The 19,641-nt window shown below is 46.7% G+C and overlaps 9 protein-coding genes across 9 annotated transcripts; 6 read left to right on the top strand and 3 right to left on the bottom strand.

Annotated features, from left to right (window-relative positions):
• Positions 1-326: 326 nt before the first annotated feature.
• On the top strand, positions 327-3,204 carry C8R40DRAFT_1040469 (oligosaccharyl transferase STT3 subunit; the record flags this gene model as incomplete). The annotated part of the gene is made up of 10 exons (XM_046223920.1): positions 327-484; positions 543-560; positions 617-653; positions 710-909; positions 962-1,585; positions 1,641-2,404; positions 2,456-2,604; positions 2,680-2,816; positions 2,877-2,965; positions 3,050-3,204. 10 exons carry the CDS (start codon positions 327-329, stop codon positions 3,202-3,204), a joined length of 2,331 nt encoding a protein of 776 aa, XP_046088258.1.
• Positions 3,205-4,582: 1,378 nt separating this feature from the next.
• Positions 4,583-5,096, bottom strand: C8R40DRAFT_1040874 (uncharacterized protein; the record flags this gene model as incomplete). Its single annotated transcript, XM_046223953.1, has 2 exons — positions 4,583-4,822; positions 4,872-5,096. The coding sequence occupies 2 exons, from the start codon at positions 5,094-5,096 to the stop codon at positions 4,583-4,585; spliced, it is 465 nt and encodes a 154-aa protein (XP_046088257.1).
• A 227-nt stretch (positions 5,097-5,323) lies between these two features.
• C8R40DRAFT_1168501 (uncharacterized protein) lies at positions 5,324-7,302 on the top strand (the record flags this gene model as incomplete). The annotated part of the gene is made up of 8 exons (XM_046231191.1): positions 5,324-5,436; positions 5,492-5,630; positions 5,691-5,797; positions 5,851-5,932; positions 5,983-6,000; positions 6,053-6,091; positions 6,147-7,036; positions 7,107-7,302. The coding sequence occupies 8 exons, from the start codon at positions 5,324-5,326 to the stop codon at positions 7,300-7,302; spliced, it is 1,584 nt and encodes a 527-aa protein (XP_046088256.1).
• Positions 7,303-9,461: 2,159 nt separating this feature from the next.
• Positions 9,462-11,038, top strand: C8R40DRAFT_1040963 (peptidase M24, structural domain-containing protein; the record flags this gene model as incomplete). The annotated part of the gene is made up of 7 exons (XM_046223961.1): positions 9,462-9,548; positions 9,630-9,789; positions 9,855-9,915; positions 9,971-10,248; positions 10,305-10,465; positions 10,524-10,738; positions 10,792-11,038. The coding sequence occupies 7 exons, from the start codon at positions 9,462-9,464 to the stop codon at positions 11,036-11,038; spliced, it is 1,209 nt and encodes a 402-aa protein (XP_046088255.1).
• Positions 11,039-11,148: 110 nt separating this feature from the next.
• Positions 11,149-11,487, bottom strand: C8R40DRAFT_1040849 (transcription factor Pcc1-domain-containing protein; the record flags this gene model as incomplete). The annotated part of the gene is made up of 2 exons (XM_046223950.1): positions 11,149-11,275; positions 11,327-11,487. 2 exons carry the CDS (start codon positions 11,485-11,487, stop codon positions 11,149-11,151), a joined length of 288 nt encoding a protein of 95 aa, XP_046088254.1.
• Positions 11,488-11,666: 179 nt separating this feature from the next.
• On the top strand, positions 11,667-12,034 carry C8R40DRAFT_1040702 (uncharacterized protein; the record flags this gene model as incomplete). The annotated part of the gene is made up of 2 exons (XM_046223936.1): positions 11,667-11,827; positions 11,887-12,034. The coding sequence occupies 2 exons, from the start codon at positions 11,667-11,669 to the stop codon at positions 12,032-12,034; spliced, it is 309 nt and encodes a 102-aa protein (XP_046088253.1).
• Positions 12,035-12,782: 748 nt separating this feature from the next.
• Positions 12,783-14,586, top strand: C8R40DRAFT_61129 (uncharacterized protein). Its single transcript, XM_046235627.1, has 2 exons — positions 12,783-13,850; positions 13,908-14,586. The coding sequence occupies exons 1-2, from the start codon at positions 12,968-12,970 to the stop codon at positions 14,342-14,344; spliced, it is 1,320 nt and encodes a 439-aa protein (XP_046088252.1). The 5' UTR covers positions 12,783-12,967; the 3' UTR covers positions 14,345-14,586.
• A 37-nt stretch (positions 14,587-14,623) lies between these two features.
• On the bottom strand, positions 14,624-15,707 carry C8R40DRAFT_1095082 (Pre-mRNA-splicing factor of RES complex-domain-containing protein). Its single transcript, XM_046227691.1, has 2 exons — positions 14,715-15,707; positions 14,624-14,645 (listed from the first exon to the last, which is right to left on the bottom strand). The coding sequence occupies exon 1, from the start codon at positions 15,590-15,592 to the stop codon at positions 14,828-14,830; it is 765 nt and encodes a 254-aa protein (XP_046088251.1). The 5' UTR covers positions 15,593-15,707; the 3' UTR covers positions 14,624-14,645; positions 14,715-14,827.
• Positions 15,708-16,485: 778 nt separating this feature from the next.
• On the top strand, positions 16,486-16,839 carry C8R40DRAFT_1019736 (uncharacterized protein; the record flags this gene model as incomplete). The annotated part of the gene is made up of 1 exon (XM_046222984.1): positions 16,486-16,839. A coding segment is annotated over one exon (354 nt), but the record flags the coding sequence as incomplete, so codon positions are not given.
• Positions 16,840-19,641: the final 2,802 nt, after the last annotated feature.

The raw sequence follows: 19,641 nt of genomic DNA, 5'->3' as shown, positions 1-19,641 counted from the left end.
TACATACAGTAACACCGCCACCAAATAATCATTAATCAATTACTGAGTTATACTGTGGACGTGTCGTGTACTGTCTTTCTCTCTTCTCTCACTCACGCTACGTTGGCAACGTGTAAGCTTGGTCTTATACCAGTTCAGAAATCCCGTGCACCTAAGTCACTTTCTAGGTTATTAGTTTTCCACTGATATTACAGTAAACAAGTTATTTATAACACGTACAGTGTGACACGTCGACAAACAACTGGGCTCTTCTCGCGACTCCATCAAGTTCAACAACCATCATACGGACTCTTTGCGTATAACACGGCTCACTCCCCTCTACGGCCATGTCGACGGCCTACCCGCTCCCTACTAACATTTCCCCGACCACTGTCGCCAATACCGCGTCTTTGCTGCGCATTGTCGCCTTCGGGCTAATATCTGGCGCTGCTATCGCTTCAAGGCTGTTTGCCGTCATTAATTTTGAAAGTATCATCCATGAATTGTGAGTGGACTCTCAATCTTCTTTCACTTTGTTCCAAGAATGACCTGGTTGATGACAGTGACCCATGGTTCAATTAGTGAGTATCATTCTATTCGTGGGCTAGATGGATGTAGCTAAGAAACGACTCGAAAGCCGCGCGACGAGGGTGCTTGCTGCAAAGGGATTCTATGTACGTGGCCTTTGAAGTTCATATTTCTGTGAACTAATTAACTTTTTGACTTGCAGGAATTCTGGAATTGGTTTGATCCAACGGCATGGTATCCTCTTGGCCGTGTCGTAGGAGGTACGGTCTATCCCGGACTCATGGCTACTAGCGGTGTCATCTACAACTTTCTCCACTACTTCAATCTCCCTGTCGATATCAGGAATATTTGTGTCCTGCTAGCACCAGGTTTCAGTGCTCTTACGGCATGGGCTACATATATGTATGTAGAACTTCTTGTGTATATCTTTCATACTCAATCTCTGTGTATATAGGTTCACAGCTGAGATGAAGGACCCTTCCGCCGGCCTTCTTGCAGCAGCATTCATCGGCATCGTTCCTGGATACATATCTCGTTCCGTCGCTGGATCCTACGACAACGAAGCTATCGCTATCTTCCTCCTCATGTTCACATTTTACCTCTGGATCAAAGCCCTCAAGCTAGGATCTGCACTTTTCGGTACCCTCGCTGCCGTATTTTACTTCTACATGGTTGCTGCATGGGGTGGATATGCGTTCATTACGAACATGATTCCTGTACATGCTTTGGTGCTACTTCTGATGGGCAGATTCAGTGGCCGTTTGTATGTGGCTTATTGCAGCTGGTATGCTATCGGAACACTGTCAAGTATGCAAGTTCCATTTGTAGGTTTCCAGCCTGTCAGGACCAGTGAACATATGGGTGCCCTCGGTGTTTTCGGATTACTGCAGATTGTGGCCTTTGCCAGTCTGGTAAGGTCACATGTATCGTCGAAGCAGTTCCAGAACCTTTTGGCGATCTCGGTTGTGACCATGGGTGTCCTAGGTGCAGGAGCGTTTGTAGTCATGACATACAAAGGATGGATTGCTCCATGGACTGGAAGATTTTACTCTCTTTGGGACACTGGATATGCGAAAAAGTCCGTAATATACGTTCTACGCAGCATAAAACCAATCCACTGACTTATATTTCAGATACATCCCTATCATTGCCTCCGTCTCCGAACATCAGCCAACCGCTTGGCCGTCTTTCTTCATGGACCTCCAGTTGTTGATTTTTCTCTTCCCTGCTGGTGTCATTATGTGCTTCCGAGAATTACGGGATGAACACGTCTTCGTTATCATCTACGCTGTTGTTGCAAGTTACTTTGCTGGTGTCATGGTCAGATTGATGTTGACCCTCACACCAGTCGTGTGTGTCAGTGCCGCAGTGGCTCTATCGACCCTGTTGGACACGTATGTCGAGGCAAGAGAGCCTCATGTACCAGAAGAAAGAACGGAGGCAAATGGAAGCAGTGCACCAGATGGAAAGAAAACAAAGAAAGCGGGCGGAGCTGTAGGCTCCCAAGCTAGTACCACTGCTGTCGCCGCCGCTTCTTCTGCCATCTCTGATTTCGTCTCTGCCACGAGGTCCAGCGCTAGCTCCCCTAGACAAAAGGGAATCTGGGGCGCAGATACCCGCCTAGTCATACTCCTGAATGCTATTGGCATGCTTGTCTTTTTCGTTTTCCATTGCACCTGGGTTACATCAAACGCCTACTCCTCCCCCTCCGTAGTGCTTGCTTCAACTAACCCTGACGGATCACAACATATTATTGACGATTATCGCGAAGCATATTATTGGTTGAGGATGAACACTCCGCAGGATGCGGTTGTGATGAGCTGGTGGGATTACGGATATCAGATCGCGGGTATGGCTGATAGGGTGACATTGGTGGATAACAATACTTGGAATAATAGTAAGTTCTCTATCCTTGAGAAAAACAACCAAGTTATTCATTCCCTTCTAGCCCACATCGCAACTGTTGGTAAGGCTATGTCATCTCCTGAAGAAGTGGCATACCCCATTCTCCGTAAACATGATGTCGACTACGTTCTTGTGATCTTTGGTGGTCTCTTGGGCTATTCCGGAGACGACATTAATAAATTCTTGTGGATGGTGAGGAATTTTCTTCGATTCACTATTCACGTCTGAACTAATCCTGAACATTTATCGTGTCATACATATTCATAGGTCAGGATCGCACAAGGTGTATGGCCCGATGAAATTCAGGAACCCAATTACTTTACTCCGCAAGGAGAATATCGGGTCGACGACAGAGCGAGTGAGGCTATGAAGACGAGTTTGATGTACAAAATGAGCTACTACCGGTAAATATTATAAGTTGATTTTTTTCCATGGAGCAACTGCTGACCTGATGTCATTTATAGTTTCTCAGAACTATACGGTGGCGGGAACGCCGTTGACCGTGTAAGGAACCAGCAGATACCAAAAGTGGGGCCAACGTTGGATTACCTCGGTACGTCTACTCCCCCCTCCCCTCAAAAATTTTGACGTTAATCATTTTTCCTGCTCTTGTACAATTTGGACGAAAAAAAATCAGAGGAAGCATTTACCACCGAAAATTGGATCGTACGAATTTACAAAGTTCGCAAAGAAGATACTTTAGGGCGAGATTTGAAAACTGCGAACGCTTTCGCGCAGGGTAAGAAGAAAAAGAGGAGCAAGCCTGTTAGTAGAAGGAGAGCGATTGTTTAAAATTCAGTCTCAACAACAAGTACGTAGTCACTGACCCGGATAGCATAAATTATCTTCAATACGTCTGTGACCTGATACATACTGAGACGGCGCAACTCATAGCTGAAATGAGTAGGATCCCGGTCGTTCAAGTTTCAAGAGTCAAAACTGTTTCTAGAGACAGAAGCTTCCCAGAAACGAGTGTCAGAAAATTTCATGACTAAAAACATGCGTGAATGGTTTATGAATGGCAATACTTGTCAATGTATTTTTATGACAAAAGTGGCAACTGTGCACGCCGGGCCCAAGGGCATTACTCTGTAAGAGAGAATAGTACGAAAAGGTTATGATCGGACTGCACCTATTGGGTGCAATATCAAGGCCTCAGGCCTCAATCTCGAGGATCTCGAGTTTCTGGATATGGAACCAATGTAAAATGCCCGCGGATCGATACCGTATCTCCAAATGGGACTTACTGTGGTGCCAGTCCCTGCCAGTCCTAGTAGTCCTTTTGTACTCATCTGGGAGCCATATTGTTCTTTAAAATTAAATGAGTGTGCCTCCATTCAAGCTGACTGAACCTTGTCTTTGTCTATCTCATTCCACAAGACGTCTTATTGAGCTCATGATAAAGACACCTTTAGGAACCAACCATAATGAGCCACCAAGTGAGAAATCGAAACCAGGTTTGTCATCTTCCATTGAGAGTGCACAATAGGGTACAAAGGATGCATAAAAAGGCACTTCAGTTGCTTTAATAGAAACCATTGTCAATCGCAAGACGGAGAGATATGACAGGTTTGTTTTCTGCTCTTGCGGCGTCTCAATTGGCAGCAGCAAAACACGAGAACAAGTTTAATTGCTCTGAGGTGGGAAAAGAAATGATTAAACCATGTTGAAGTCAGATCCGTTAGAGGGAGGTATTCCGGGCGTATGGGAAGGCCGCCAACTGATATAGATTTCTTTTTTGGAAAGCTAGGATCCTAGAATGGTATCCTGAAACCGCGCCGTCTTGTTTTGTGGCCTGAACGTTGGCCTCGAAGTAGTAGTCAAACTGCATGGAGTGGTGCGAGTGATATAATATATCGCTTTAGTATGATGCTTATCCTTCCTTAGGGTGGGCTCAATTCTCAGTCCTCGCCTGTGCAAATGGTTTATACCAAATGTGGCCGATATCAAGTTTCCTCTTGCAGGTTATTGTGAAACGACGTGTACACAAGGCAAGGCCTTCAGATGTCTTTCGCAACCAGTCGGGCAATCGAGTGGAGTTCGATTCTCAAGGACGGATGATGGAACTATGATAACTGCGACATAGAAGTAAGTCCCATAGTGATTACTCCTCGCTTTCTGCCTCAATCCGAGCCTGGAAAAAAAGTTAGTTATACAGATCACAATGTGATTAGGCCGCCACACAGACCTTGTTTTCGGGGAGACCACCGAGAGCCGTTGCCAATCCGTCATAAGGATACGTGCGTCGGATGAAATGAGGTTCAGGTGTAAGGACCCACTTTGTCGTGTAAAAAATACCAGTAAATCCAGCAACGGCCAGTAAGAAGTGAATCAAGGCCGTTCTTGGCTTGACACCAGGAGGGGGAAGATCAGGACCCCACATAGACATTAATTCGTCGTGTTCGGGAAGCTGTAAATTGCTATGAGTTTCGAGAATAGAGAGCGCTACATCCACTCACAGGGTCACCGAAGTTCCGTCTCATTTGCATGTCATCCCAACCGTACGGAGCCCTGTACTGATGAGAAATTGGGGGAGCATATTGGTAATCTTGGAGAGGCTCTGGGTTTGTATCGATGTCCAAAGGCACATATGCTCTCCCGGAAGCAGAGGTGGAGCTAGAAGCATATCTAGCTAAAGAAAGGCGGGCAGCGCGCCAGGATGTACGTTGAACGATGGAAGTCATGAACAAAGTATCAAATAAGCGTAATTTCGGCCAGGCCGTCCGATCCCCGTAAAACGTGGCTTCATAAAAATTGTCAGATTCCCAACAGATCCCGCATCTCAGCTACCCCTGGACATATCCCAGAATGCGGCCACCTTGTATAATTTAGTCCGTCCATCACATATTTTTCTCGCTTATATATACGCCTCCAACGTCTGTTCAATTTTCTTTCTTACATCGCTTTTGTCATGCACGCCGCCGAGAAGGACGTTGAAGCTCTACTGCTCAAGGAGCGGGTATTCAGGCGAAGACCAGGAGATGTAGCCTACCCTTTGAATCACTCAAATGATATGCTCAACTAGTGAGTTTGTTCATCATCATGATCCCCGCTATAAATTTCTTCAAAACTGTTCCAGTGACAATTGGGATCATATTTTTTTCAAGAAGTGCTTCAAGAGTTTAACAATGACCCAGTTCCAAACGCCGCCCGAAGTTGTCCTGGATCTTGGCTGTGGTTCCGGTATCTGGGTGTTAGAAGCTGCGAGTCAATGGCAGGTACGTTCACCTCTTTGAGCATTTCATGTGGCGTATTCATTAACATCCTTTGTTAAACAGAAGAGCACGATAGTTGGTCTGGATGTCATGGATGTCCAACCCAATCTTTCAACTCTCGAACCTTACAAAGACCTGGCGCGTCGAATAAAATGGGTACACATCAACTTGTATGCCATGCATTATCAATCTTATTCGCGCGCTGGACTCATTTGAATTATAGATTAGATGGACTCCCTTTCCCCGATGACTGCTTTGACTTTGTTAGGATTTCAAGGCTAGGGCTCGGCGTTCCAGAAGACGAAGTAAGTCTCTGCAGTTCCTCTTCGTATACTCAGTAACTAAGTCTTCGCAGTGGCAGTTTGTTCTAGAGGTACCTATCCACATCCCTGATATTCCGATACTCTAATCTAACTACCTGACAGGAAGTCTCGCGCGTCATGAAACCTGGCGCGGCTTTGGAGGTACGTTGGAGATTGTGTACACTGATTTTCATGTTCACTTCAACCAAAAACATAGATTCTTGAAGAAAACTTGATATTTCCATATTGTCAGGCTGCCCGCCGACGCCCCCGGCCAACTCCTCTCACTATGGATTTATTTCCCGTTGATTCAATACCGTCCTCAACCAGGAGCTCAATGACAGTATTCTCGACGAGTCCATGGGATCGCAGTGACGATGATCTCATGGATGGCACCCTCAAAAAGAAGACAAGTTTATCCCCATTACAAGAATCTCCGACCTCCACGTTACCTACTCCAATTTCGCATATCAGCCCCAAATCCGCCAATAGCCATAAAATGTACTCTTCCAGTTTCGTTCCGCAGTTACCCCCTGTACCATCCCCACCACTAGCAGATTCCTCCTTCCACACAAATCCTCAGGATCACTCCCGTTTAAAAGCGGCTTGGGACGCGATGTTGTCGCGTCGATTTTTAGCCCCTCAGTTGATAACTGTCCTTCCTTTCTATCTGTCGTCCTGTTTCGTGGACGTCAAGACACATCCTACACTGCATATCCCACTCCCACCAAATTCGTCGTTATCAGACTCAAAATTATTCTGTTCTGATTATTCCTCCTCAGCCAACGCATTCAACCCCGAAGAACAATTTGAACTCAAACGCTCGACGGGTCGTCATTCAGACGAAGAAAATCCCCGTCGCCGAGATTCCACATTGGCTAGGGATCCTAAAAAGGTATTCTCTTGGGCACCGATGCATCTTGCCAGAACCGTCCAAACAGTCAAGGCCTGTAAAGAAGCCATATGGGACGAGTATGACAAACTACACAGTCCAGACTTGCCACCCACAATCACTCAGGCTCGATTGAAAGAAGGTCACCGAGCTGTGGTTTCATCGAAATCCGCCGCTCGGGAAAGCTTTGATCGCGCCTGGGATAACTGGGAAAAGTCGGTAACGTTCAATCCCACTCGATCTCTGATTACGGTTTTGACGGTGTTGTTGCGTTATTTTTTACAGTGATATGGCTGATCGCATAGGGATGCGGGACAACATCATGTTTGAACTTTTGTGGCCTGAACCTGCAGGGGAGCGTCCTGACTGGCGAGTATGGAGGAACAGTTTGGATATCAAGCCTGTTGAGCAGTCCGAGCCCGCGGCCGACATTTGCAGGACGATACGAGGGTTCGTGGCATGGAAGCCTCAACTTAAATGAGGAATTAGGATATACATATGTTGGGAGGCCTGCGTTCAGCGTTGGAGTATTCTCAGAGTATTCTCCTCTGAGATGGTCTTCGAATTTTCACATTTCTATCTGTTCGACAAGCGGAAGGACTCAAATATTTTTTTCACTGTAAACTCCTTCCTTATCATTCCTTCTAGTCCAGCTATCGACACTCGACATTGCAATGATCGCATCTATATATATCCACCCTCATGTGCATAACCTATCCGTACACCTATCCCCGGTCTGCTTGCATGTTCCGACTCATCCATCTCCCGGATCTCTTCATCAATCTACATTCACATATATTGTTTTGTTTATGCAACGTTTATGGTGTATTTTTTTGCCTTTCATCATTTACATATACCTACCCATACTCACAATATCCTTACCAAGCTCGTCTCGGCGAAGAGTATAATTGTACACTGTATGTACAAATCGGAAACAAAATAGCCACCGTTCTGGCATTATTCATCCCTAAACCTAGTTATAGCTATCTAGCCCTTCTTAGCCTACATATGTAACGTACATTTTGTCTGAGTAAATTCGTCCCCAGAAAGTCCTCCTTTTGTACTTCGAATCGGTGCATCTCCCTCCCTTATCTCGATATTTTCTCCCGTGGTTCTTCCGTGCGTTGATAGACTAGCACATAATGAACCTGAGAGTGAGAAGCTTGAGGGTTGGATGGAGATTTTGGGGCATTCCTACACTGTTCCTACTTACTTGTGAAAGCAGGTGAAAGCCTCCAACGCCTAAACTTATTTAAGTAGATGAAATTTGAGTTTCCAATGATTCCTTTCAGGATTCCTAATTTCTTCTCGTTCGCATCTTCTCCGAAACAATACAACGATCCCTGAATTCACCTTGATGGTATTGACACCGGAAAAGCGAAGAGCGGTAGAGCACGCGTAGAGCAGACAATCACCGGAAACCTGTAATCTTTACCCCGTATCTTGATAGAGTACAAGACAAACAGCAGTCCTCGACAAGTGAGGACATAGATACAAATTCTGACTACAGAATGAAGCCTTTGAAGTGAGTCCCGGGGTTCTCAGAACATAGCGTTAGTTGGATTGTCGTGCATGTCATTAATCAAATGTTTTATTCTCAGCATGTCAAATTTACCATTACAATCAACGTATATCGTAACTTGAAAGAAGTCTGAGACGTAGAAGTGGAAGAGTATGCAGTCGGACTCAGTCGTCGCTTGATAATTCTTGGAGCATTCCGGTATTGAACAATCGGCGAACCGTCAAGGGTTTTCCATTAATCTTTTCCGCAGAAACTGCCGACAGGTTATGAGAACGTGAAAGCGCATGTGGAGCGGATTTTAACATGCTATGTATGTATGTAGGTGCCAGAATGCATAAAACTTGATTCACGTACATTCGTATCTTTCTGAAGTCAGAAAAAACGGCAGTTGTGGGCGTCATAATCCCGGGTTTTGATTCGTAGAATTGAATCGTATGCAGATCGTTTGCACGGGTTTCCAGAGGTGACGAGGCAGATTGAAGATTTAAATAAACGGTCCTTCGCCGGTGTGAAGCAGCGAGCAGCGGTGATCGTTCCGCGGGTCAAGAATCAAAGTCGAAGGACAGTGCTTCAGTACGCCTGTAGCACTCAGTACGAACATGGCAGTGATGTAGATAGAGCGCTCTAGGTCAAGCGTCCTCTGTTAACTTGGGTCCAGGTCCGTTCCCGCAATACTGAGTCGTATTCAAGTCGTAACTGATACAATAATTCATAGTTGCTTCACTGCCATACAAAAGAATGGTTTCTGTCAATTATAGATACATAGCACGAGGCCGACCTGGCTAGCTTTATGATCCATTCATCGAAGGGAAGGTCGAAAGACAGCGTTAATTTGGTAGACGAATTGAAGTTGAAGTACGGAAGGATTATTAATGGGCCTATTGCATAGCAGAAGATAGAGTGGGCGCGCGAGTCTGAAGATGGCGCACAGCTCGTTATGGCATTAAAAGTATGCACCCATTACAGAATTTGATCGTCTGAACTTCGAGAGCGAGAGCAAACTTGGAGCAAACCCAAATTACATCACGACATATTGCCTGCCTATTTTGAACCCGTGTCGCCAACCAGTGTGGCCTTTGCTGAAATTCTCCCCTCACGACAACTCGTACTTTTGCCAAATGAGTGATTCAGAAAAACCCGCTGCTCCCCCCGCGGCTGAGGAGAAAAAGACTTCGACAGCTGAAGTCGATCTAACCAAGTACAAGGTTGGTTTATTCCAATGATCGAGTCTGGCGTAATTCATCGTCGAGACGAAAAATAAAATTGAGGCTGATCTATCTTTGTAGACGGCCGCGGAAATTGTTAACAATGTAACGAAGAAGCTCATCGAGCTTTGCGTTGAGGGCGCAAAGGTGATCGACATCTGTGTTGAGGGAGACAAGCTCCTCGAGCAGGGTACTGGGACAGTTTATAATAAACCCATCAAGGGCATAAAAATATCCAAGGGTACGCCGTGAATCACTGTCTGTAACTTGTTATCTCCGATCTTCACTGATAATTCATCGACGCAGGCGTTGCCTTTCCAACCTGTGTATCTGTGAACAACACAGTGTCACATTTTTCACCCCTCGCGTGTGTCATCTGTGTCTGCAAGTCGTTGTACAACTGATTCTGAATCTTTCTTTAGCTCAGACCCTCAATCATCACAAGTACTTGCCAAGGACGATGTCGTCAAACTTCACCTTGGAGCTCATATCGATGGTTTCGCAGCCGTCAGTGCTGAGACTCTTGTTGTCGGAGCTAGTGCAGAGAACCCTGTCACTGGTCGTCGCGCAGATGTCATTAAAGCTGCGTGGACTGCCGCTGAAATTGCAATGCGCACGGTCAAAGCTGGAAACAAGAATTGGGCCGTAACTGAAGCTGTTGGTAAAGTGACAACGGCGTGGGACTGCAAGCCTGTTGAGGGTGAGCGATTTGAAGTCTTTAATGATCAAAAGACATTCAATGTTCATTTTTCCAAGGCATGCTATCGTGTCAACAGACCCAGAATGTCATCGATGGAAAGAAACGAATCATATTGAACCCAAGCGAAACTCAAAAACGCGACTTTGAAGCCGCAACCTTCGCAGAGGGTGAGGTATACGGCGTAGACATCCTTGTCTCGTCTGGAGAGGATGGCAAGGTCAATTCGATTTTAGATGTACGTGTCATGAATAACATTGACGATTATCGATCGATAGGCCAGGGTCGAAGAATCACGGACAACATTATACCAACGGGATTCTACTGTCACCTATCAACTCAAAATGAAAACCTCTCGTACCGTTTTATCTGAAGTGCAGAAAAAGGCAGGCGCTTTCCCCTTCAACATCCGTACTCTCGAGGACGAAAAACGTGCTAGAATGGGACTACAGGAAGCTGTACAACACAGTCTTGTTAAGCCCTATGATGTTGTGTATGTAATGTCTTGAGTATGGTTGGCCGTTTTACTAAATCATTTTTCATCAGGTACACTCCTGCAAACACCTTCGTGGCCGCATTCCACTTCACCATTGCCCTCCTTCCAGGCGGACCCTCGATGATTACACTTCCGCCTATATGGTACAAACCTGAGCTCGTCAAGACGGAGAAGGAACTGGAGGATGAGGAATTGAAGGCACTGCTAGCACGGAACCTACGTGAGAGCAAGAAGAGTAAGAAGAAGAAGGCTGCTAAAGAAGGGGTTGAAGCTGGTGATGATGCAAATGAAGCTTGAGAGTTATCATGAAAAAGCTCAAGACCGGAGATTTGCTCTGCATAAAGACGATCACAACCAATCTGTTTTGACAATCTTGCATTCGTGTATAAACAATTGAAATTGATGTGCTACGAAGAGGGGGGATTTTCTGCTTCTTCACCGAACTGTTCTAGCGTACGAACAACGAGGTCTACGTTTTCCAGAAAGGCATTGGCTACTAGGCGCGCTAAACGGATTGTGAGGGTCGAGAATGCCCTAGAAATTCGTTACTTTTCATGGCGATACATGATTGCCCGAGCCACATACGCAATGAGGACATTTTCCTCCACAGTAATGATTCGCTTTACAGCATGAGGTTGTAATTCTGGATCTACTTCAATCGTTTGTTTCGCGATGAGAGCATGTTTTTCCGAAGCGAAAGGTATTTTCAGCGTTCTTTTATCCAGAATTATCCAAGTATACCACATTAGGACGTTTTCCTTCTAGAGAGATAGTCGGAGCTCTCACACTGAATGCCAGTCCTCCGACATGGTGGATTAGGATGATTATCGACGACGACATAAAACGGACCGAGGGCGGAATTTGAATATTATGTAAGCGCCTTACTCACCTTCACTCACTTTTAACTACTTTGACCACTCAGTCAATGGCTTCACCTTTACTGGTCGGAGCTGGCGTTGCTGCTGCCGCTTTAGCGGGAAGATATTTCATCAAACAAGCGGGAAAGAGTGCTGCAGAGAAATGGGCTCAAGGAGGATTTAGGGCAAAAATGGATCGAAAGGAAGCTATTGCAATCTTGGGACTCAAGTGAGCGTTATCTCTATCATTTATTATCTATAGCTGAACGCAGAGTCTGCAAAAACTAGAGAGGGACCCCAATTACGCACAAAACTGAAAGATGCCCACCGGCATATAATGCTCGCTAATCATCCAGACAGGGGAGGGTCGCCATACCTTGCGAGTAAAATAAACGAAGCTAAGGACTTGTTGGACAAGCAGGAAGGCAGACGGTAGCAGTATTGTCTCTGTGAGTCTACACCCAAGTAGTTGGTTAACGATATTCTAACTCAATTTCGGGTGTACCATAGTTCGTTCACTTGTTGTACCCACATAGACGTTGTGTTATTACTCAGTATCTAATACCTACATAATCCTGCTCATCATTCATCCACTCCTTTGATGGAAACTACAGGAAAGCTCCGCCGCGGGCAAAAAAATACGGTGAAGGAAGTGACCACCGTTAAATAACATAACGCATCACCTGTACATGTAGCGACGCAATGCTTAGAGCCCTCTCAATAACATGCGTTAGCGTCTGCGGATGGGCTCTCCAGTTTTGCAGGTATGTCCACACTTGTTCGCAACCTTCCCCCAGATCATTGGCTCAGACCTTTTACAGTCGTAGTGAATTATCATTCGATTACATGGGCCTAGAGAAATTATCTTGGTGTGGTCGGAACATCTGTAAAAACTGCCGCTATACATCTGCATCACAAACAACTTGTGACAGTAACCCGTTGATCCTCATCATTAGGAGACTGCTCTCAAGGAAGAGGCAGATTTCCCTGATGGCGTAGCGCTATCTGACGGGAACGAACCATCAAACCGGAAGTTTAGCTGAAATAAGGTTCAACAGATGTCGCTTCGCAAAATCTATTCTACTAGTAACACTGGATCGAGGAGACAATTACAGTACTCCAGGAACCTGTACGACAGGTGATATCTGAAACGGGATTTATCATCGAAGTAACAGCATTTCATTCATGTTCTCTATTTCCGGGAATCACTCTTACATGTGGCCCTTTGGTCGTCTTGCATCACATCTTGGTGGCCGTTTCTTGCTAGAGGTGCAAACACGTAGAGGATGATCTGTATGATGATACCAATTCATCCTTTGATCCTATAAGGATCCCTCTATAATGCACTCAGAATATTATCCAGTATCTCATGCCCGTTGTTCTTCCGCTTGAGCTTCATGAACTCATCATCGACCAGCTGCTTTACTCTTTCCTCGAGCTCAAGGCCTGCAGCATTGTCTGCAAAGCATGGTTACCACGCTGTCGATTACACTTATTTCGAACACTCATCGTTCGCCCTCGAATATTCAACAAGGGATATTCGGAACCCTTCTGTTGCGAATATCAACAATTCTTCACACTTGACCATTCTTTTATCACACCGTCCATCGTCTTTCATGTTCGAAGACTGAAATTATCGTATGAAGTCCAAAGTCCATTTGGATTATTACTGGACTCATCGTGCGCTCCGATATCAAGCGCGTTGATCCCGGTGTCCTCGATGATCACCATACCTTTCCCATTCAAACGGCTTCAAACTCTCCACATCTGTTGGAGGTCTGTCAACTGGGGCGGTGTTACAGCGCTGGAGAAAATGTTACAACAGATCGATTGTCTCCGGCATCTAGTCATCGAGGGACGATGGAGATTCTGCGTAAAAGAGGATATTCTCTCTTCTATTGCTATCCATGCTCCTGGTCTCAAAACCCTGTGCTTAGCGAAGCTTCGATGGTTTCCTAACTCGATTGCATCTCCATTTGTCGAAGAGATATTAAGTAGGTGGAACGATCGTTTCTATGAGCAAGGCATTCCTCCACTGCGGCTGGAAAGACTTTGCATCACGAAAAGCACATCGAAGAACTGCGTAGCAGATCTGGAGAAGGTCATTCTGCCTTCTCCATGCCTAGATTTGAGTAACCTCCGCTATCTAGCAATGCCTGCTGGTAGCCTCCAAGAAGTAATATATGATGCACGTTTTCGTACTCTCGGAAGACAGGTTACTCATCTAGCGATTGTGAACCTCGATACCTCAGGTAAGTCTCCAGTTCGAGGAGTATTGTAAAATATCTAATGTTTTTTTTTTCCATCAGCATTTAAGGTAGACAGCGGCTCTTTCCCAGTCCTTTCTCACCTGCAATTGTACATACGGAAAGAGCACGATCTCGTTCGGTTCCTCCATATTCACGGTGCCTCCGCCATCTCCACTCCACCTTGGGTCCGCATGCATATCAATTTCGAAAAGCACCTGGATCACAGACTGAAAAACACAGAGATGACTGCGCAGAGCTATAGTGACATTATTGTGCATACTTCATCTGTAGACCTGGCACTGCACAAGTTCATCGTCGATTGTGAAGTCAGCATGCAGATTAGCGTGCATTTCGCACACCTTGATGGGAGGGAACCGGATATACAGCATGATTATATCCGAGAAATGTTTCCGCAAAGCTTTCCTACCGGGCATCTTGAGTGGACGGACCGCAAGTCGCTCGAGTGGTGGCTTGATCACAAGTCGGGCGTTTGGTAGTGCAGGATAAAGCTTTTTCGGTTGGACAGTCTAAAGGCAACTGGCGATACAGGCTTAGACATGGTAGATGGAGGAAAGAGAAAACCGTTAATGCGTTCGGAGAGCATGCTGCACTGTATAATATCTCATGAGGTTCGCATTCGATGATACAAAACCTCTCACAAAGCATAATCGTACAACCTCCAAGTACTAGACGACCTAATTTACATGTCTTCTGCACCCCATTGATAACTCTCGAGCTGTGTACGTTTACTTGCGTTGCGTGTTTGGAACAACTTCTTCTCGAACCCATTTCCTCTATCTAGACAATATCACACGAAATTCACGTTAACATGAATTGCATGAATGACTGAGAGCTTAATAGACTCACCAACGCCATCCCATCTGTATCCTGGTTTTATACCGAACCGGTTTGGAGGAGGTGGAGGCCCGGTGTATTCAGGTTTTCGGGGACCTTTGGATTTCTTTTTCTGTGTTCGAGGCTCAGTCAAAACCGTGGCAATGTATGTTGAATACGAAACATACCGTTAAGAACGCAGCGGCCGGGTCATTCCATAAGTCTTTAGCTTTTTGTTCTTCGTTGAGCTCTTTGTCGTCTACACCGCGGGCAAACGGCCGACTCTTCAGCTTCTCCAGTTCAGCCTTCATTTTCTCTTTATCCTCTCGTTGTACCAGTCCTTTACCCCATTCCATCTTTTGCGCCTCCTTCTCCTCCTTTTCACGCTTCTTCCTCGCTGCTTCCGCCCGGGCAGCCTTTGTGTCAATCTTCCGACCAGTAGCATCACGATATACGGTCTCCTGCATCCGTGCTATCTCTTCTGCTGTTTCTTCAGGCTCTGAGACTTGTTTTGGTCCAGGTTTTTTCATTTGCCCTTTCACCAGTCCACCGACAAACGGCTTCTCTTCCTCCTCTTCTACGATAAGCAGTGGTTGCTCATCTGGGGCTGGATGCTCTTCTACAGCCGGTCGGACGGTCGTCCATCCTGAAGAACCTTCCCCGGATGCAGCTGTTTTCCTCTTCTTGAAACCTCTGTCCTTCTCTATCACAGCCTCAGCCATATCCTCGTCCTCATCATTAGGCTCGTGACCCCAGCCGACATCATCGTCCTTTATGAGAGCTTTTTGTACCGCAAATCCTTCGTCTTTTGCCTTTCTCTTCTTCTTCTTCTTGAGGGGATCGCGAGCAAGGATGGCGTCTGCTTTTGGCCCGGACATGTATTTTTCGGCCAAGTAAGCTTTCATAGACATCGCGGACCAGAAGGTTTAGTACTAGTGTCAGTAGTGGATTGTAATAGCTGGGTTAGATATGAGGTGTGATATTATTGTGCGTTAATTGAAATGACATCAATGTCAACTCTCTGAGCGCCCAGTCAGGTGATTTTCGGCTTAAAGCGCCTCTCTCTCTATTCCGAGATAAGTCGCTAGAGGAGGCTTATCAGAGGATAAGTCAGCCGGGTGGTGTGAGTCGGCCAGCGCCAGTTTGGCGCCTATCTTCGTACTTCCGACTCCCACCGCCAATTGTAATTTACACATAATCCTCGCTACCCACCCACCCGCACCGACTTATTTTCCCCAGCCGTATGCTACTGTTTTAATCCCCGCGCATTCTTGATCTCACACATTCATCTGTTATATTTTCAATTTGCCCACCCGCGCGGGGCTAAAGCCCAGCCAAACCTCTTTGCAAGTATTACCCAACTTTACATTCACTCATCCATCTAATTCGAACTGAACCTCAGCCTGGCTTATCATACACTCTTGAAGCCCATTATGGCTAGCAAAGAATAACTTGAACATCGGTGAGTTACATGTGCAGTCTACCATCAGATATCCTAACTGTACCCACGGGCTCTCAACCACACCCGCAGTGAAAGCTCGCTCCAAACGCTCCAAACGCCTAGTTACCTAGTATAGAATTCATTACACAGGCTTCCCAATTCCGCACAGCGATGCTTTGGCTCGGGCGAATCACATTCGAAAGGCTGATGGCAAATCCCCACTCACAGATAAAGCGAATCACGCTGGAGAAGTTCTGTTGGCAATAGAACCCATCGTTCAAGCAGCCAGTGGAGTGTGGTCTTCTGCACGGCCGATGGCTACCAGCGCAACCATACGAGCTCTATTTACAACACGAGTTGAGAATGGTGGGAGTCCCAGAAGAGATCCTAGATTGGATGAGACGGAGATACTCTGGACGGAAAACACAACTATCCTTCGACGACTACATCTCACAACCATTCGCTGTCCCCGGGGGCAAAGACCAAGGAGATCCATTCGCGGCAGTTGGTTACACCCTCTATGCCGCAGGATTGCTAACAACATTCAAAACACTTAACAAAGAAGAGGGATTTGGATTTATGGACGACGTTGCTGCCATGAAATGGGGTAGAGACATAAACCAACTACATGCGGAGATCGGGCAGATGATGAATAAGGTGAACGGTCCGTTGGAATGGGCAGCCTCTCACAACTGCCAATTTGGTGTACCGAAGTTCAAACCAGTAGATTTCAACCGACAACGAAAACCACACCCAACAGAACCGCGGAAGACCGTCCCAATCACCGGCTCAGGAGTACAGCTACGGGGGACGTTAATCAAATCAGAACCATTCACCAAATTTCTAGGTACATTGATGGATCGGCAGTTATGCTGGAACGAGCAGCACGCAGCTATGGTGAGGAAAGGACAGCAATGGGTAGCACAATTCAGATGGGTAGCAAGAATGAGAGACGGGATGGTAGCCCAACTAGTTCGACAGCTGTACAAGGCAAAAGCATTACCGAGAATGCTATATGCTGCCAACATTGTATTGACCCCCGCCTCCAGGAGAAGCGAAAAGAAGTGGACCCAGGCATCACAAACCTGAGGCATCATTCGTAAACTCACGTCCATCCAACGACAGGCAGCACTACTCATTACCGGGGCCATGACTACCACTGCCACGGACATCCTCAACATCCACGCGGCTCTACTACCACTACCACTCGAGATTGAGCGTCACCGACACCGCGCAGCAACAAGGCTTCTAACACTACCAGAGGAGCACCCACTATCAGACCATATCAAAGATGAGGCACGTAACCAACGACGAACACACCATTTCTCACCAATACACAACCTAATGGCGCGCTATGGACTCAAACCAAACCATATGGAGAAGCGACGCGCGGTCCGCTATGAGGCCTCTTGGGACCCAAAGTTGACTGTGAACATCTGGGAGGGTAAGAGCGAAGCACTAAAAGCATATGGACAGGACAGCACCATACTCAAAATTTTCACTGATGGCTCAGGTTTTCAAGGTTATGTAGGTGCTTCAGCAATACTTTACAGGAACGGGCAGGAGACCAACGCTATATGCTACCGACTAGGGTCCAACAAATATCATGAAGCGTATGAGGGAGAGTGTGTGGGGCTAATACTTGCGCTACACCTGGCGCGGGAGGAGGAACTAGCTGAATCAATCTCCATACGGCAGCTATAGCAGCGACGGATACCAACAAATCGGGCTCCTCACACTACCTTCTTGACATCTTCCATCATGCGCTAACAGCACTGCGAGCATGCCACCCTGACATCCCAGTCACCATCTCATGGATACCGGGACACATAGGCGTCGAAGGCAATGAGAGGGCAGATCAAGAGGCGAAAAAAGCAACGACTGGCAGATCTAGCCAGAAAGAAAAGCTACCCACTCAATTGCATCGACCACTTCCCCACAGTCAAACAGCGACCATCCGCACGTTCCGCCAAAAGCTAGAGAAACACCACAACAAGCAATGGAGGAAATCACCATGTTTTGCCCAATTCCAATGCATCGACCCCTCCGACGCCACCACCGCCAGTCGAAACTACTGGAAACTAACCCGCTGGCTCCCCAAAAAGCTCCTCAGTCTGCTCACCCAACTACACACAGGACACATCCCACTACAAAAGCACTTACATCGCATTGGAAAAGCAGACTCCCCAACGTGCCCATGCTGTAAGAGGGCCGACGAGACCGTCACACACTTCTTATTCAATTGCCCAGCACATCAAAGGGCCCGAGGCTGGCTACAATGAAAGCTACCCAATCAACTATGGTCCCTCGGGCCTCTGCTCTCGGTGAAACAGGCACTCCCACCGCTATTCCGCTATATTAACACCACAAGGCGATTCCACCACATTGTAGGAGAACTCCTGGAACTCAGCGAGGATGATGAAGACCAATCCTAGTCACAGTGTTAGCGAATCGACTGCCCTATCCGACCATTCTATGTATAGTATTAACTTCTCTTGTTGTCATGCCTCGACCATTATCCACAGCCCTCTTAATGGTGACAACCAGGACAGCCCCAGTATCAGCCAAACACTCTCACCCCTCAGTACCGATCCACGCCCGTACCTCCCCAGATCCACGCCTGTACCTATCCAAGACAGCTCCTAAACCTCCCCCGACACGCGTCGAAACCCTCCTACACCTACCCCATTAAGATACTAATCTCGATTACACGCCTCATGGCCCCTGATGTTCCCTTGATCACTTCCTGTACCTATTTAAGTAGCTCTGATACGTCCCGAAGCCCCAGCTTGGTATATTTTGAACACACACCCTTTTGCATAGGTCCAGTCCCTGTCCCTTTGTACCTGCTAACCATACGGATTTCTCTTTACTCTCTGTTTCTCTACCTCTGTTTCTCTCTACTTCTGGCTATTGTCTCTCTGATCATCTATATGATTGAATATACACTTTCACTTCAAGTCTAAGCCTTCCGAGTGAGTCCCCGAGCTCCCTCGAACATTACTAAAGCTCCCCAACGCCTACCCGTCTTGGTGAGCTACCCTTCCCCAAACCTCCCAGAGCTCCCTAGCTACTTCGTAAGCTTCGGGACCTCGATCTAGGTAACGTCAAAGCTACCCCTCACGTCGGACTACGTATTGCTTCTCCGTTACCACCTCCCACACTCGAGGACGTCCATCCTCAAGCTCAGCCCCCAGGGACCTACCCTCCCTGACATATCCCTTCTCGGGAGCTTACACTCTCGAGACCCAGTTGCATACACGACCTACTCGATCCTATATTGACGTTCTAGCGAGTACAACTCCTACTACGCAATACCGTACGGTCCCGCACTCTTCCTTAACCTCCCTACGCCTTAGGGACCTCCCTGGACCTCCTAGGAAACCCCTCAAGGGTCATCATCTCATCGTTCCAGGCACTACTAGGTCATTCCCGTCCTCGGTCGCGGTTCTCGTAGCTCCCTTCGAGCTCCAGCCTGCTCCTAGCACGCTACAACATAAAACTTCATATACCAAACCT

The sequence above is a fragment of the Lentinula edodes genome, assembly GCF_021015755.1.
Source record: "Lentinula edodes strain Le(Bin) 0899 ss11 chromosome Unknown C8R40scaffold_10, whole genome shotgun sequence".
Taxonomy (NCBI): domain Eukaryota; kingdom Fungi; phylum Basidiomycota; class Agaricomycetes; order Agaricales; family Omphalotaceae; genus Lentinula; species Lentinula edodes.
This window is presented reverse-complemented; position numbering and strand designations above follow the sequence as displayed.

Excerpts from the sequence above, each read along its gene's own strand:
- C8R40DRAFT_61129 (XM_046235627.1), top strand. The coding sequence starts at position 12,968 with ATGCCCGTTGTTCTTCCGCTTGAGCTTCATGAACTCATCATCGACCAG. Across the intron at positions 13,851-13,907 it reads TGTGAACCTCGATACCTCAG|CATTTAAGGTAGACAGCGGC; the intron begins GTAAGTCTCCAG and ends TTTTTCCATCAG.
- C8R40DRAFT_1095082 (XM_046227691.1), bottom strand. The coding sequence starts at position 15,592 with ATGTCTATGAAAGCTTACTTGGCCGAAAAATACATGTCCGGGCCAAAA.